The sequence below is a fragment of the Euprymna scolopes genome, chromosome 8, assembly GCF_053919585.1.
Source record: "Euprymna scolopes isolate OS-2025 chromosome 8, ASM5391958v1, whole genome shotgun sequence".
Classification (NCBI taxonomy): domain Eukaryota; kingdom Metazoa; phylum Mollusca; class Cephalopoda; order Sepiida; family Sepiolidae; genus Euprymna; species Euprymna scolopes.
The window spans coordinates 160,982,732-160,999,823 of NC_136489.1; the positions used below are offsets into that span (position 1 = coordinate 160,982,732).

Consider the following 17,092-nt stretch of genomic DNA (forward strand, 5'->3'; position numbering starts at 1 on the left):
AAGTACTTCAGTGGAATATGTTCTGATGAACTCGTAGCACTTGTGCCCCCCCCAACATACATACTCCTGACTAACATAACAAGCAGCAAAATCCCACCCTTCACTGTTGAAATCCCTACATGCCGAAAAGCCTTCTACTCTAATAGTTTCATTTCTTCTCTCAAGCTGATAGACTTTGTAATTCCCTCTCTGTTTCCTGCTTCCCCGACTGTACTAACCTGCAAAAGTTTAAATGTAATATGAACAGATATTTCGCTGCTAAACTCTCCATAGTCCCTTGTTAGACACTATCTAAAATAGTAGCTCCTTATATTCCAAGTGGCAGTATGCCTTGTTTGGGATGGAAAAGATTTTAAAAAAATATTATTTCTATAACATTCTTCTTATTTCCTATTATATTGAACCAGTTGCTAGAGAGAGAAAGAGAGTGTGTGTGTGAGAGAGAGAGAGAGAGAGAGAGAGGGGGGAGACGAAGGGAAAGAAATCATTAAAGATGTTTCACTTTATTTTATTTTATTATTCATGTCCTGAGCAACCTTAGAGCGTCTTAATAGTCTTTTGATAAATGTTCATCTGAAATATTTAATTAATAAATATTAAGTCAATAGAAATATGCGACATTACGTTTCTAAAAGGTTGATAAATTTGAAAACAATAACAATAATAGCTCCCTGCGCCATGTTTACATTTTGTGCGATGTATCACATAATGGCTGCTCCCTTCCACTTCCGGCGTGCCCAGATGGCGCTGTATGCAAACCTAAAATTCCGCCACTAAGTTCTTCTTGTTCGTTTAAAGCTCAAAACTTGTTGCGTGATCATGTCGATGGATTCATACATCTAACATTAACCCAGTACGAATTATTAACGATCTATAGGGTTTGACGGCGAAATTCGGAGCTATGCCCAAGAGAAAAGCCATTGTAAGTCGACGTATTTATACTCTCTTTTTCCCCCTACTCCAGCAAACAGGGATCCCCCTCACCTCACCCTATAAGCAACCATTATTGTTGTATGCCGGGAAAAAAAAAAGGCGCTCCTACAATATTAATGTCGTTTAATGAATTATAAATTGATATTTGTACATTATTTTTGTTTTCGACAAACCAATTTTCATTTTCCGCAATTCTATGTCCTATTTTCCTTCGTTTTTGATCGCACATTTAGGCTAAGCGTCCCATCCCTCTGAAGTGACACGCTTTATTCCCTCGCTAGTCATTTTGCAAAACATGGGGGATCATTTTATAATATGGACCCCGTTATAAAATGACCCCCCACTTACTGACCATCCTATGTAATTATTCACTGATCGTATTTATTTATATTATCCCCTCTACAAATCTGATCCCTAAGTATAACCATAATTATTCTACGAAAATTACTACCATGTAAAATGTATCTAGTCTTTGAACCCGACTCCTCGATCATTCGATTTTATATCAGAAACTTTCAAACTTTCTCCCGTTTTGATATTTTTGTTTAACTAGATCAACTCTCGATCCATTTTAAAAATGGATCCCCTTGCAACACAGGATATTAACAAAAAAACAACGGAATTTAAGCTTAGTAATTGACAATAATTAATTGCGTTTTGGTTACAAAAGAATTAAAAAGGAATTGGCGTATCCTCCTAAGTTTAATTTTTCTGTTTAACAGACAAAATACTAAAATGCCTCGGGCATACTTGAGCAAGATGTTTGCGTCTCCCTCACTGACGATTTCGAAATTTATCTTCCACGGCTCTTTCTACCTTTTATTTCCGTGCCTATCCAATTTTCATAAACCTCTAAACGTCTTTTCAAACTCCTCACAACCGCCTTAAAAATCTGGTCCTAGTAGGCAATGTATAAAAACAATATAAGACATTGTGTTGACATTTGATTGTGATCTGCGCTGACTGCCCACTGGCTGGCGACATATCCCAAAACAAACAAGCAAAAAAATGAATATAAAACTAGTGTAATCCTACAGAATACTGACCGTGCTGAAATAATGACGTTATTATTTAGAAACCTATTCATAATATAGAGAGGGGGAAGGCATTTTGTAACGATTCTGTACTTTCACCTAACAATTTAATAAACAAAAGTTGAATTTAACTTAAAAAGTCTATATATATATTAAAAAAAAAAAAATTGAACGGTCCGTAGATTCTGCATAGGTACCATAACCATAACACGCATGTGTATTTGTTAACTTATTAAAGATCTGTTTATAAATTTTGATTTTTCTACATTAAAATTATTTTTTTTAATGCTGTAATAATCATTTAATTATCAAATCGTTGTTTCATATTATTTTTTTTAAATCCACATTTTATTAATTTATTTGATTTGCAAATATTAAAAATAGATTAAAAAAAAACAACAAAACAAAACAAAAAAAAAACATACGAACTGTCAAGGGAGATAATTACGTTATGACGTCCGGCGTCTCACAATCATTTCAAAATATTTGTCTAATTCTGTTTACATTTTTCTTCTGTTTTTTTTTTAAATAAAAGAAAAAGATTAAACTTCAAAATAAAACTTTAAGAAATAGACTGCTCAGTATATCCCTTCATAAACAACAAAGTTAAAATGGCAGTTTTATATCTGTATATATTTTTAAAAACACTTTTGTTGCCTTGGGTGGCTTTGTTGATGCGCCAGTGGCGCGGTTTTTTGTGTTTTGTTTTAAATCTCTTAAAATGGTTAACTTTTGTTTACTGTTTTGGAACTTGGAAGTTATTTTGGTGTTTGTGCAGTAGGTACCTCCAACGCGCGCCACAGTTTACCCCCCCCCCCAATATGTAACACGATGTAACTGTAAATTAATTTAATATTATTATCCTAGCCACAGTTTTAATCACCCTATATGTAATACGATATAACTGTAATTTAATGTTATCATCCTAACTTTTTACCGTTTAAAAGAAGCGTCAAATAAATTGCTAATTTCGGAAAAATTTTTACAGCATACAAAAATAATGAAAGTGCGAGACAAAAATCGTGTTTACATTATCAACGCTTTAAAAAACAACGTTCCTATGTAGTGACGTTTATTAAGCTGCAGACATACTCATGTTTTAAAAATCTAGCAAAAATCAAATAATAATCATTTCTTCCTGAAATTTTCGATATTTATTCATTATTAAATAAACTTACATAATAAAAGTAGGTTTCGTTAAATATATTAGAGGAAATTTTTTTTTTAGGGTTTCTACACCCCTCCCTATATTTCATGTTACGAAAACTAAACAAAATAAATGCAGATCGATAAAAATTTCAACATTTTTTTTAAGCTGAAAAGATGAAATAATTAAAATATAGTTATTTTTATATATGCATAAAATCCCGTTATTTATTTCACTTAAAGTTGTAAATAAAATTGAACATAAAATCAATATTATTATATTAAAACCCCCACTCTTTCTTGATAATTTTTTCTCAGTAATATTTGAATTACAACAAAAAACAATTAAAAAAAATAATTTTTTTAAAAAACTTTAAATGATATTAAATTCAAATATTACACGATATATATTTTATATAAATATATTAAACAAATATTTTTAGTAACAGGTTTCCAATAATAAAAAAATATATTCATATAAAAGAATATAAAACTATCGAGATAATAAAAATTGCAAATCCAAAATCAGCCTAAAAAAATTGTTTTGATTTTATTATTTATATTGATAGAGGGTGATACTTATTTTTTTGCACTTTTCTTCAAAAAAGTACGGAGGCCTGTAAGCAACATTATCTTTAGATACATGTGTCAACAGAAGACGTTGAAATTAATTTTATTTTAACTCTCGTCTGTGTAGTTCATTAATAAAAATTTATTTGTTTTACAAAAGGTAAGTCTTATATTGTTTTTATCCATAGTAAAAAAAAAAGTTACTTCCAGTAACCATTATAACGCGAATGCCCATTCATAGAAATTGACACAAACATACAAAATGATAACGTTGCTGTTAATGTGTATAATGCTGACGTTTTACACACTGCCCTGGAGATACCTATTGTGCAGTTTACCAGACATTAAAAAACGAAGGTATTGAAAAATAACTATATTGTATGTACCCGTTGCGGAATAAAGTTCTTATTAAAAAAAAAATCGCTTAATTTGATCAAGTAGTTTTTTTTTTTTTTTTTTTTTTTTTTTTTTTTTTTTGCATAGGAAAATCAAATTTTAATGAGATCGATTGCATCGCAGCCATCTTGGCTATTTCCATGGATGAGGAAGGGAGTGCCTTTAAACGAAAAGGGAATTAACAAAGGACAGAGAAACTGTAAAATAAGTGAAAAAAAAAAACCCCTAAAATATTTATCTAGCTGTTCTTTCTGCTCATATTTCAAAATAAAGTTTGTCAATTTGAAAAGATTAAATGGTGATGGAGTTATCTCCTCTGACACCCCTCTTCTCATCCATGGAAATAGCCAAGATGGCTGCAATGCGATCAATCTCATTAAAATTTGATTTTCCTATGTTAAAAAACAAACTACTTGATCCAATTAAGCAATTTTTTTTTTTTTTTTTTTTTATAAAATGAAAACGGTCATTGAATTAGAAAACAATATGAACAAACAGTGAATTAATGAGATGTTCTTTTGTAATTTTTCAAAATTAGTTAACCTGGTCAATATTTTCGCATCAACCCGCTTAGTATGTTAGAAATCAGAAGTTCTATTTTGTATATAAGTTTGTACTTTTAATGTCGTTTTTACTGCAATAAATGTCTATATTTCATGTAGATAATAATGAAAAATATGTTAAAGATGTTTATGTACAAAACTTAAATGTTCAAAGTCATATTAAAACATTTAAATTAAATTTAGAGATAGAAAAGTTTATTGACCAAATTCAAGAATTATTGGTTCACGTGTGCTCCTAAACAAATGTCACAGTCCCAAATGATTTTGCCCTTAATAGAGCTGAATGGTAAAAGATAAAATATCAGGACCTAAAAAATGATCTAAAAACGACATGGTCTCTGAAAGATTATACCGGTTGTGATAGGAGCAACTGGCTTAATAAAAAAGAATCTTAATAAATACTTAGAAACAATCCCCGGAAGACCAAGCTGTAATGAAATGCAAATAGCAGCCATAAAGGGAAAAGTATCTATTCTTAAAAGAGCCCTCGGATATAAATTTAAATCATAATTGCATCAAGTGTTAGCTCCAGGAGCCTCTTGATTCCTTAAAACTTACTGAAGAATGATAAACAGAATTTCTTTAAGCTAGCAGTCTAGAAAAGAAGGAAATATTCGATAAGTTTGATGATTTTATTTCTTCAGCCTAGTATTCTCATCTTACGGATTACATCGGCTGAAACATTGTTGTTATGTTCACAGTGTTGTTTCCTTCAACAATTACAAGAAACCTTTTCAACCACAAATAGCTAAAGATACATTACCTGAAAGTACTTCCTTCAAACTCCTAGGATTAACGTTCACAGTTGGAACAGATACATCAAGAGCATTGCCAAGGCTGCTGCGAAGAAGGTAAACTCTCTTTACCGTGCTAGAAAGTTACTTATGCCTGAAAGTATCCTGTACCTCTGCATATTCTACCTCTTGTTTGGGTTTGTTTACCCAACTTTGTCTGGTTTTGTTTCCCCAAGATGTTGGGGGAGGGCAGCTCCTCATAAAAAGGGGATTGTTTAAATTGAATAGCAATTGTCTGATATAAGGGATTTGTTTTCCCTGCATTGATCAGAGCTTTATTGCTTTCTGGATGTTCCTGGCACGAAAGCCAGGAACGCTGTCTTTGCTTTAGATTAGTTGTCGAACACACACAAGGGGAGCTGAAATAGCAAGGATTTTGTAAAAGTCGATGTAAATAAATCTAGACGCGACGCGCGTTCGCAAATTGTAGATATTACTATCTCCACAGTATATAAAATGTTCTAAAACGTAAGCCCATGGAGCCCCCCCCCCAAAAAAAAAGCCTTTACCGGACATACAAAAAATGTGCACACACATTTTGTCTTTTGTATATATAGATAGAAGATGACAAAATGTTTCTTTGTTTTTTATGCCTGCATTAGTTGGTTAGTTTATTTACAGTAAAATATGTCTAATATGCAGAGGACCTGAATTAGTGCATCATAATAGACTGTAGGAACCCTAAAATAATTTTCAATGAAAACCACTATCTATACCTAATTAAAATATATAATAGTGTTGAATGCAACTTGTTTATTACATTAGATAAAATTTCATTCTTTTACAATATTTTTCCCATAAGCAACACACATTTTCTGCTCTAATAGTTTAACCAGAATGGATGAAATTTCATGATTGAATTGATCCTCTTACTAGAAGTGTTAATATACCTGCCATATCCCATATGCAACAAGTTGTTCTGTCAATATCTAGATTAGTGTTGGAACAATTATCCAGAATCAGAAAAGTTTTGGCCTAATTTCTTATAGCAATAACGATTCTTTTCTTTTTTAACTTAATTTTTCATTGCTTATACTCACTGGTATAAGCAATAATGTATAAAATAAAATATTCTTTTTAAACAAATAGTAAAAAAAACAATCTGTAGATAATAAAATAACATTAAAATATGATGTAAATGTATTTTACTTATGTACAAAAATAACAGAAACACAATGAAACTTTGCATGAATTGAATTTACTAGGTGACCTTTAAAAGAATGCAGTTGATTTAAAGGGTTTTGAAAAATGTTTAAAACTTAAAATATTTTTGTTAAGTAAAAACACTGACAAACTTTAGTAATTACTATAAAAAATATAAAATGTTATTTGTTTGTTTTTTTTTTTATGATTTTATTTTGCCATTCCTCAGCATTGGCAAATCCTAGAAGTAGTCAGAAAGTTTGAAAAAAAAAAATGTAACGTCAGGACATGTTTTTTTTGTTTTTGTTGCCTGTGAAAAAGATATGAGACTGATCAATGATGCAGACAAGATGGATGCAGACAACAATGCAATATATTTACAGAACTTTTGCACCCACCTCTACCCCTATCCACCTCCAAAAATCGAGTATTAGTCTAAAATCTTCTGTCATTTGAAGGTGCTGCTCCTGTCATGTTCACAATGTAAAAAGAAAATTAAGATCAGTGATTGGAACACTCAAAAGTGACATGTTGACTATATACAAAGTTTATAATGTCAGAATTGGTTTGTTTTGAAAAAGAAATCAAAGAGAAAGCATTAGAATTGGATTGATTGCATAGTCTGAAGAAATTGAAAAAAACCTTGACCCTCAATCAAATCAAAATCATGACACTTGCTTCTGATTTGTAGTTCATGAATATTGTTCCTAATTCTTCAAGGTGTCTGAGTATGTTGTTCAAACTATCAAAGAATGGAAGAAGGTGACTGGTATTCTTTCAAAGCCTGCCCTTAAAAAGGGGGGGGGGACTCTCTCCAGAAATGGTAGAACTGTTGGTACACATGTATGAAAATGATGAATACAGCTTTCAAATGCCAGGCGAAATTGACTGTGTTAGTATTGCAAAGGGTGTTCGTAAACAAAAGCGTTCAAAACTATGTAACCTGCATGAATTTTCTGCCGCAGAAATATCCCAATGTCAAAGTGGGTTTTTTTAAATTTTCTCAGTTGCATCCAAAACGATGTGTTTTAACTGAGTCTACAAGTATCTAATCTGTTTATGTGTGTAGCATACATCAGAATGTGAAACTTCTTGGGATATCACAAGGATTTGATTTCAAAACTATTTTTGTGATTCTTCCAACAGGGAATGCAAGATGCACTGTTGTGAGACATGTCCTGGCAAAGAAGCATTGCAGAAGTTTTTGGATGAAAAATAGACCAATGTGGATCCAGATGATGAATTTCATTTCAATGAATGGGGAACAACTAACCATGCCATATCAAGTACTCTCATAATAACATATGAAGTTGTATATTGTTTTTTGTTGTGAAGTCGACTTTTATTGTAAATATCTGATCACTGTGAGATTGTTTTATTTTTCACTTTTTAACTTATTTTTAAAAACTTATTTCAATATGAATTTTATATAAATTTAGATGGTCTTACAAACTTCATCTTGCATACCCAAACTAGTTGCTTCCCTTGATAGAGTATTTCTGAATCCTTTGAAAAGCGACTTACCTTTAAATGGAATCTGAGTTAACAAAACAATAATTTTTACCATTTTTATTATAGAAGTACTGCATAGTGTCTGCAAGAATGTCCAAAAGAAATAATTCCAGTAACATATCAGCCACATTTTTTTTTTTTGTTGTTGTTGTTTAGCTCATATTGGGGCACTAGTTAAAAATTTCAAAATCTGATAGAATCACATTGAAGGCTTAATTTCTGAGCAAATCTGATGCTATTTTTTGGATTCCTCTAGTAAAAAAAAAAAAAAAAAACTAAAATAAAAAAAATTGCCCAAGTGAATTTACAGGGTCACATCATGTTCCAGACTTAATGATCTAAAAACGACATGGTCTCTGAAAGAAATAAACATTATACCGGTTATGATAGGAGCAACTGGCTTAATAAAAAAGAATCTTCAGAAATACTTAGAAGCAATCCCTGGAAGACCAAGCTGTAATGAAATACAGATAGCAGCCATAAAGGGAACATCATCTGTTCTTAAAAGAGCCCTCGGTTATAAATTTAAATCATAACAGAATCAAGTGTTAGCTCCAGGAGGGAGCCCCTTGATATCTTAAAACTTACTGAAGTTAAATAAAAAAAAAAAAAGAATGGTATATCATCATCATGAAACTAGAACCAGCAGAACATTCTCCATCACCAAACTGGCCAAACATTTTAAACAAAACTGTCTTAGAAATGGGACAGAATCAGAAAACAACTCTGCTATGGAAAAAAACCCCAAAAGAGCTGCTAAAAATACACCAAGGACTTTCATTGTAAAAAAAAAAAAAACTAGAAGAATGGATCCACCAACAGTGTGCCAAGTGTTTTCTGGAAGAATTCACTTAGGATTATATAGATAAAGGTTTTATAGACTGGCTATAAAGAGGATTGTTCTACTTGAACTGGAGAGGATTATAAAAGATGAGTGGTTTCAGCAATGACAACGAGTGCAGAAGTAGAGAGCGTGAACCACCTGACATCCAGCTGTAAGGTTCTGCTAGGAAACAACTACTATACAATGCGGCACAATGGTGTGTGTAAACATCTCCACTAGACGGTCTCTAAAAAGTTGAATATCGAATGCACCAGTAAGTCCGGGGAGCATATACTAGAACGAACAGTTGGAAATAAATCGTACGACATCCACTATGATTAGGCAATTGCTATAGCTACGTACCCTGAAAATGGAGCTATTAAACCTGACATAGTTATATAGGATAAGGAGAAAAGCAACCGTAGTAGAAGTTAGTGTCTCCATTGATGTTGGATTGAAGAGTTGAGAGAGAAAAGATAACAACATACCAAGGTCTTATGTACGACATGAAAAAAAACCCAGTCATTCCAGTAATTATAGAAGCAACTGGACTCATGAAAAGAATTTCAAAAACTACCTGACGAATATACCTGGTGAACCAAGCGCAAGAGAAATTCAAAGAATTACACTTCAGAACTTTGAAAAGATCTCTCGGTTGGAATATATAAGATAGTGGGTGACTGTTTGGCAGCCGGTAGGATGCCCCATCCCCAGCTTGAACAAACTGATACTTACATACACTTGAAATTATTCTGTACCTCTACAGGCCACTATTCGCCCATGTATGGAGTATTTTTGTCACATTTGGGCTGATGCATCTGCTACTAGTCTCTCACTTCTGGACAGGGTTCAAAAGAGAGTTGCCAATCTAATAGGTCCCGTCTAATAGGTCCCGTACTATCAGCTAGGCTTCGACTGCTGTCCCATTGATGAAATGTTGTATTCCTCTGCTTGTTTTGCAAGTATTTTAATAGCAGGTGCTGATGAACTACAAACCCTTGTACCCCCCTCAACGTAAATACCCCCCTCGACATAAATACCCCCGACAAACTAGACACACAGCAAAATCCCACCCCTACACAGTAGAGATCTCCCAGATGCCAGAACGCCTTCTACTCTAATAGTTTCTTCCTTAGGACTGCTAAAGTCTGGAATTCCCTTCCAGTTTCCTGCTTCCCCAGAAGTTCAAGTGTAATGTAAACAGACATCTTGCTGCTCAACTCCCTACATTGTTTCCATGCAACTCATGTCCCTGATAGTAGTCCCTTATATCATGTTTTGCACAATTTATGCAAAATGGAAAATGCTCTAAATTGGCATCCGCTTGAATTGAATTTATTTGCTTAAATTTTTAGGATTTAAAAATTTTTATGATGTTCATCTCTGATGCAAGTTAAAAATTTAAATTTCTAGATGGTTTAACTCTTTAGTACCTGAATTATGATGCAGATGATTAAAAAATATTCATTATTGATTTTAGATGGTGGCATATTGAATGTAAGCAATGGCCAGTTGCAATCTGGAGGTATCTGACATCTACCCAGATACTGAACTAATATGTACAAGGCGTGTTTAAATCAATTCCCACTTTATTTTTACTGTTATGTTCATTTATTTACAACTGAACAAATTAGTTCAACCAGGTCATAAAAGATTAACAAGAAATTACTCTTGAATAAAGCAAAAGAGAATCGTTGCTGGAATGATGTTTGTGCCCTTGGAGACTTTGAAAACCTTTCTTATACAAGACGAAATCCGCAGTTTTTATTGGAGCAAGGAATATTTTTTTTTTTTTTTTTTTTTTTTTTTTACACAGTGATCACCACTTATTAAGGCCCGGAAGCCACTCAGGGATAAGGGTTATTGCAAGTACATTACGTTAGTGAGGAGATTTGCTGATATGTTTACTTAAGGGGGCGGTTCATTAGGAATTTGTTAACATTGGACTTGAACACAACCAAGTTGTAGTCCGGAGGGAAGCAGGCAGACGGAACAGAGTTCCACAGGCGTGCAGTTCTAAGAAAGAAGCTTTGTTCATGGAATCTGCGTTTTGATTTAGGCACAGATATAGAGTGGGGGAAATTTTTCACAGTGGATTCAGCTAGACGGGTGTTTTTCGTGAAAGATTGGCGAGGGAGGACCAGAGATTGGAGCTCAGACGAGCACCTGCCATGGAAATAACGATAAAACAAGGATAGGCTCGCAACGTCTCTTCTGTGGGAGAGAGGTTGCAGGGTAAAGAAAAGGGCATCCCCCACTAAGCCACAAAGTTTATTTTGTACTCTGTCAAGGCAGGGTATGCTGTTTTTAGCAGCTCCTGCCCAGATATGGCAACAGTATTCCATCCTTGGACGTACTTGGCTTTTATATAGATAGAGAATTGCATCCGTAGTGAGATATCTTCTGGAGCGGTAGAAGGATCCCACCATCTTTCCAGCGACCTTGGCAACAGACTTGATGTACGTGTTCCATTTCAGATCAGGAGTAAAGGTCAAACCCAGAAGCTTGTCAAAACACGGGGCCTCACCCAGACGAGTGCCATCCATCACAATTGATGCCAGATGGGGATCAGAGCGTTGATGATGTAAGGATAGGAGTTTGGTTTTGGATGCATTAAAGGTAACCAGCCACATCTTCCCCCACTGAACCACGCGCCATATTGCAACCTGCACTGCTGTACTACAGATATTCCAATAGAACATTTCTCCCCCCCCCCATAAGTTCCATATTAATATCAAAGAACTTGATTGCAGACATCTTCAAGCAGACTTCTAGAATGCGTTCATAATCCAGTATCGGGAACATTGAAACAACAACTGTTTTGCCGTATGTTTTACTCAACCATTTATTCCATCACATGGAGATTTTCCAAAGATTGTTGCTAAGAGAATCCATTACACAGTAATCCTAAAGTTCTCTTTATGAAGATATAAATTTATAAAGGTATTATTTTTATATTGATCAACACAGATGTCGCTGAAGTAAGTCATTTTGTTGACATGGGCCAATAATGCACGAGTGTAGTGAACCATCATTGTCTCGGTTTGATAAACGAATACACTTTTGTGTGTGTTGTCATCTAATATATAAAAGCGAAAGTGTGTGTGTGTGTGTGTGTGTGTGTGTGAGAATGTCTGCCAAAAACTTTCTGACACACGTGACGAACACTGACAAAATTGGTATCGTTTGGAAGGTAAGTGTCTCAGACGATAAATATCCAAAAATTGACCAAAAAAAGATTAATTCTTTGACCACCAACTGGGCCGTTTTTTTTTTTTTTTTTTTTTTTATTTTTTCAAGGAAGGGTCAGTTTTTGCATCAACATTTTTGTAAAGTCATCATATTCCTTGCAATGACTAAGCTTATTTCGAACGTCGGTGATGTCGTGATGGGCGTGGGGGATAAGCAGTTGGCTTTTTTTTTTTGTTTTTTTTTCACCTTTTTCTCCTTCATGTTACAGGTTCGAACCTGCCTACTACTTTTTTTTTTTTTTTTTTTCCTCCACACTTCTCTCCACTCAGGTTGCCTACTGCGTCTAAATTTTTTTTGTTTTTTTTTCAATATCCTTACTACACCACCTCTCCACACTCTGGAAACGCCGGGTACCCCTGCTAGTCAGAAATAAAATGCAATGAAAGATGTTTCAGTGTTCCATCGAAATCTTGGTAGCAAAGTACTATTACAGTGTAATATTCTATCCAATAAGGATTTCAACAGCAAGGGGATCATCATTGAATATTTTCAAATTTTCACCATTATGGAATCACATTTCTATTGCCTGTGTCTTTTTAAGTTAAATCACTTAAGGATAACTAAAGGAAACAACATTATATTTTAGAAACTGCTCGATTAGAGGAACACATCGGTTTTTCAGTTGGAAAAGTTAAACTCTTGTAAGCTAAACATGTTTTTCATTATTTTAAAATGCTGCGGATAACCAAACAAAAAAACAAAAGTCAAAATAGTAACAATATTATTATATTTTCAAAATGGATCGATTTAGAAGTAATTTGGTCAGAGTTTCCTCTGCAGATCTTGCAAAATCAGAAAGGCAGAAAAAGATCAAAGTTTATGAATATAACAGATAAATAGATTGGTGTTCATACATGCTTTCTAGAATTTTACCTATGCAAATTTTCTTCTAAAGAAGCAAAAGTTTTTGGGTTAAATGTAGATCAGTTTTTGTTGAATATCTGGAAAATTTGCTGTAAATGAAATGAATAATCGAATGCCCGGACTCAGTATAAACAGATAATCATGCAAACTATTTACATCGTCTGAAAAACGAGTCCGATTGACTTGGCAAATGCGTAAATTGTCAAATTCTGATTCCCAGTATTGTTTCTCAATTCAGTTTTGAAGCTAAAGTGATTTATTTCATCAGAATTTTCGATTTGCCTAAAACTGCAGGTGTCTATACAGTATAGATAGTGACAGAACTATGAAATTCCATTGTTTTATCATTCCCTTTTCTGCTTAGTCATAATTGATTTTCAAGTGTAAGAATGCGTTTCGTAAGTGACACACTTTTGTGGAAGGTGAGCATCAATCTTTACTTACTGATACACTGTTAATTATAACATACTGGTCTCGGTGCCTGGCGTTGCCTGGAGGTGTGTGTTGAGCAAAAAGAAAAAAAAAGTGGTAGTAGGCACACAGGCTCGAACTCATACCGCGAAAGAGGAAAAAAACGTGACATCTTTGCTGTTGCGCCCATCGCCAAACCGGAAGTGACAACGGTTTAAATTAAGGCTAGTCAGTCGAAAAGAGGGGATGACTTCCAAAAATATTGGTGAAAATTTGTGTAGAAAAGTGCCCAGTTGAGGGTGAAAGAATTGATGTTTTTAGCCAATTTTTCGATATTTGTCGTCCAAAAGGGACGAGCTTCAAAACGATACCGATCTCGTGAAAATTCGTCACCCCTGTTGAAAATTTTAGGCAGTCATACAAACATACATACATACATTTAAACAGACAGGTGAGATTTATATTATAGATGGCTGATCTGCTTTTCGTATCGTAATATAGCAAACAGTGTTATAGTATATAAGCACTAGTTGCAGATTTATCTCAAGAAAAATTCATCCACATTTTGGAGCCTAAAAACCTCAATATGTTTTGCTTATGAGACAGATTTTACCAGAGAATTAAATGCTTTTTATGGTTATTGTCATTGTGATTATAGAAGTTAGCAAAATTTGTAAGAGCAAATCGAAGAGAGAGATGTAATTAATAGGTTTTGAGAACACAATTCTGAATGTGAATGATGAGCAAGCCGGTGTGTATGGCACATTTGTTGCATATAGAACAGAGCTTATTTACCTTCGATATGCTAGAACAGCAAATACACACTGTTAGATCATATTAACACTTCTAGTAACTGAGTTTATCCAACCATGAAAATTTCATCCATCCTGGTTGAACCACTAGAGCAGAAACTATGTGTTGCATATTATTTAAACTACTAAAACTTATTTTAAAACTAACTTAGTTGCGCGGGTGTGTCGAGGTGTGTGTAAGGGGGTTGGTTGAGCAACCAAAGCCCTAAAAAAAAAAAATGAATTAAAACAACTCAAAATAGCGAGTACCCATGCAAGGGCAAAAAAAAAAAAAAAATAGGAATAGTAGGCAAACTCGAACCGTAATGCGCAAGAGGAAAAGGAGATGAAAAAGAAGCAAACGGTCTTATCGATGCATCCACTGTGATTGTGATGTCACGGGCATTCAAAATAACCTGTTTTATGTGATGTTGTTCACCCGAGGCTTGACTGACTTGCAAAAATGTCAGCGGTAAAAATTGACCCCCTCCTAGCAGACAATGGTCCAGTTGATGGTGAAAGAATTAATCTTTTTGGTCAATTTTTCGATATTTGCCGTCTGGGACATCGATCTTTGAAATTATAACAATTTTCTCCCGTTCCAACGTGTCTGTTTCTTAGAACTTTTTATATGCTACCTAGATTATATCTACGATTTACGAAAGGGGGTGGTGTGTATCTTTTATTTGGGCAACTTTTACGCGCTATTTTCACAGTATTTCTTAGTCTCCCCATGTTTATTTGGCTTTTCCGTATATAAGCGAAACTGATTCCGAACAAAGACTTGTACCTGGCAGTCGTGCCAGGAGGTCCAGAAAAACAATCAGCTTTGATCAATGCGGGGTAAACCCCTTATATCAGACAATTGCTATTCATTTGGACACTCCCCTTTTATGGGGAGCTAGTTTTCCCCAACATCTTGGGGAAAACTGGCTTGCAGCCAAAGTTAAGTCGCGTGATGTTTGACCTCATTAACTTTACGCACTTGTCAGTTCACTTTTTTAATCATTGAATTAAAACGCTTTTCAATTTCTATCCCGTCGTGGCCGAGTGGTAAGATTTCAAGGTTTTTTTCACGCTTTCTTTTCTATCTTCACCTCCAGGATTCGGGTTCGAGCCTACCTCCCTACCAGCACTTTTTTTTTTTCTTTTACATCTCCAAACACATGGGCAATGCCGGGCACCCATGCTAGTATATAAGAAAGACCAGTTGGAAATAGGTCGTACATCATCCACTATGACTATACAATTGCTATAGCTATGTACCTTGAAAATGTTAAATCTGAGATAGTTATATGGGATAGGTAGAAAGAAGCAACTGTAGTAGAAGTTAATGTTCCCAATGATGTTAGTTTTCCAGTTGCATTTTATCCATTCTTCAGCAAGTTGATTGACCCTTCAGCCACTGCTTACTAAATCAGTTTATTGTCTAATGTGGGGAAGGTGAGCGTATTTTCTTGCGTTTGTCTGATTCAGTGCTAGTTATGACCAACCGATTGATTGGATCGGGCCTATCCAACTGCCTGTCTTAGCCCAAGTAAGGACCAAGGTGGCGTGTTGCATCTCCTATCCTTAAACATGATCTGCTCAACCACCAGGATCAACAGGGGGTCCCATTCAGGGAATTTTACTCTCTGCAGGAGGGGCAGTCAATGTATTCTTGACAGGGCAACTGTTAAAATTTATTTTTTTGTTCAGATAAAAAGGATTTTAATTCTTTGAGTATGTTTTTTTAGTTCTTTTGTTATGTTTCGGGTTTCTGGAGGGTGTAGTTGTGCATTTTGTTTGCTTGTTGGGTTATTATTGTGAATGTGTTTTTTGGTGTAATTCACTACTTCTTTATGTGCTTTTTGGAATGTGTATTTGGTTGTCAGGATTTCTTTCTCTCACTTGCATATTTCACAATTTTTAGAGGTGATTTTCTGTGCATTTTGTACGTTTAGTTTCATTGGAGCAGTTTTCTTCTTTGTGAGGATCAGAAAGAAGCAACCTTAGTAGAAGGTAGCGTCTCCCAATGATGCTGGATTAAACAGAGCAGAGAGGCAAAAGATAACGAAATACCAAGATCTTGCATGTGACATGAAAAAAGAAACTGGAATCTAAGGAAGATCTTTATCATTCCAGTAATTATAGAAGCAACTGGACATATGAAAAAGAATTTGGAAAAGTACCTGGCAAATATACCTGGTGAACCACGTGCAAGAGAGATACAAACACTTGCACTTAATAGGACGGTTAGAATTTTAAAAAGATTTCTTAGTTGGAATATATAAGTTAGCGGGTGAATGTTTGGCATTCGGTAGGATGCCCCATTCCCAGCTTGAACAAACTGTTAAGAAAAATAAATTCAAGAAAATGTAATTTTTTAAATATTGCCAGGGCAACGTCTTGCATGATTTACGTGAAACCTAAAAATGATCTAAATTGGAAACTGCTGAGAATTACATGCTTAAATTTTTTAGGATTTCTTAGTTTTTATGATGTCATCTGTGATGAAAGTTAAAAACAAAATTTGGAGAACAATGGGTTTCAAAATCATAAACTTATGGGTGCTTTGACATGGAATTATCCTGAAGAGGCTGTTTACTGTAAATAGTAACCAGATTCATACAGAGCATTTTAAGTGAGGAGTTGTGCAGCAAGATGTTTGTTCACATTACATTTAAATTTTTGCAAGTTAGTACAATCGATGGAGCAGGAAGGGAATTTGAAAGGCAAATGGTCTGAGGTAAGAAGTTATTGGAGTAGTATTTTCTGTGTCTGTGGACCGCTACTGTGAGGGGATCAAATTTTATTACTAGTAGGATTTGTCAGGAGTATTTTACGTTGAAAAGGATAAATAATAACACCGTCAAACATG

At 34.4% G+C, this 17,092-nt stretch overlaps 1 protein-coding gene across 1 annotated transcript in view; it reads left to right on the forward strand.

The window, feature by feature from the left end:
• Positions 1-686: 686 nt before the first annotated feature.
• LOC145283959 (histone acetyltransferase KAT7-like) overlaps positions 687-17,092 on the forward strand; it is an 82,925-nt gene continuing 66,519 nt past the window's right edge. Inside the window, exon 1 of the mRNA XM_080133057.1 lies at positions 687-922. Coding sequence (XP_079989183.1) covers positions 902-922 — 21 coding nt within the window. The 5' untranslated portion in view covers positions 687-901. The remainder of the gene's footprint in view (positions 923-17,092) is intronic.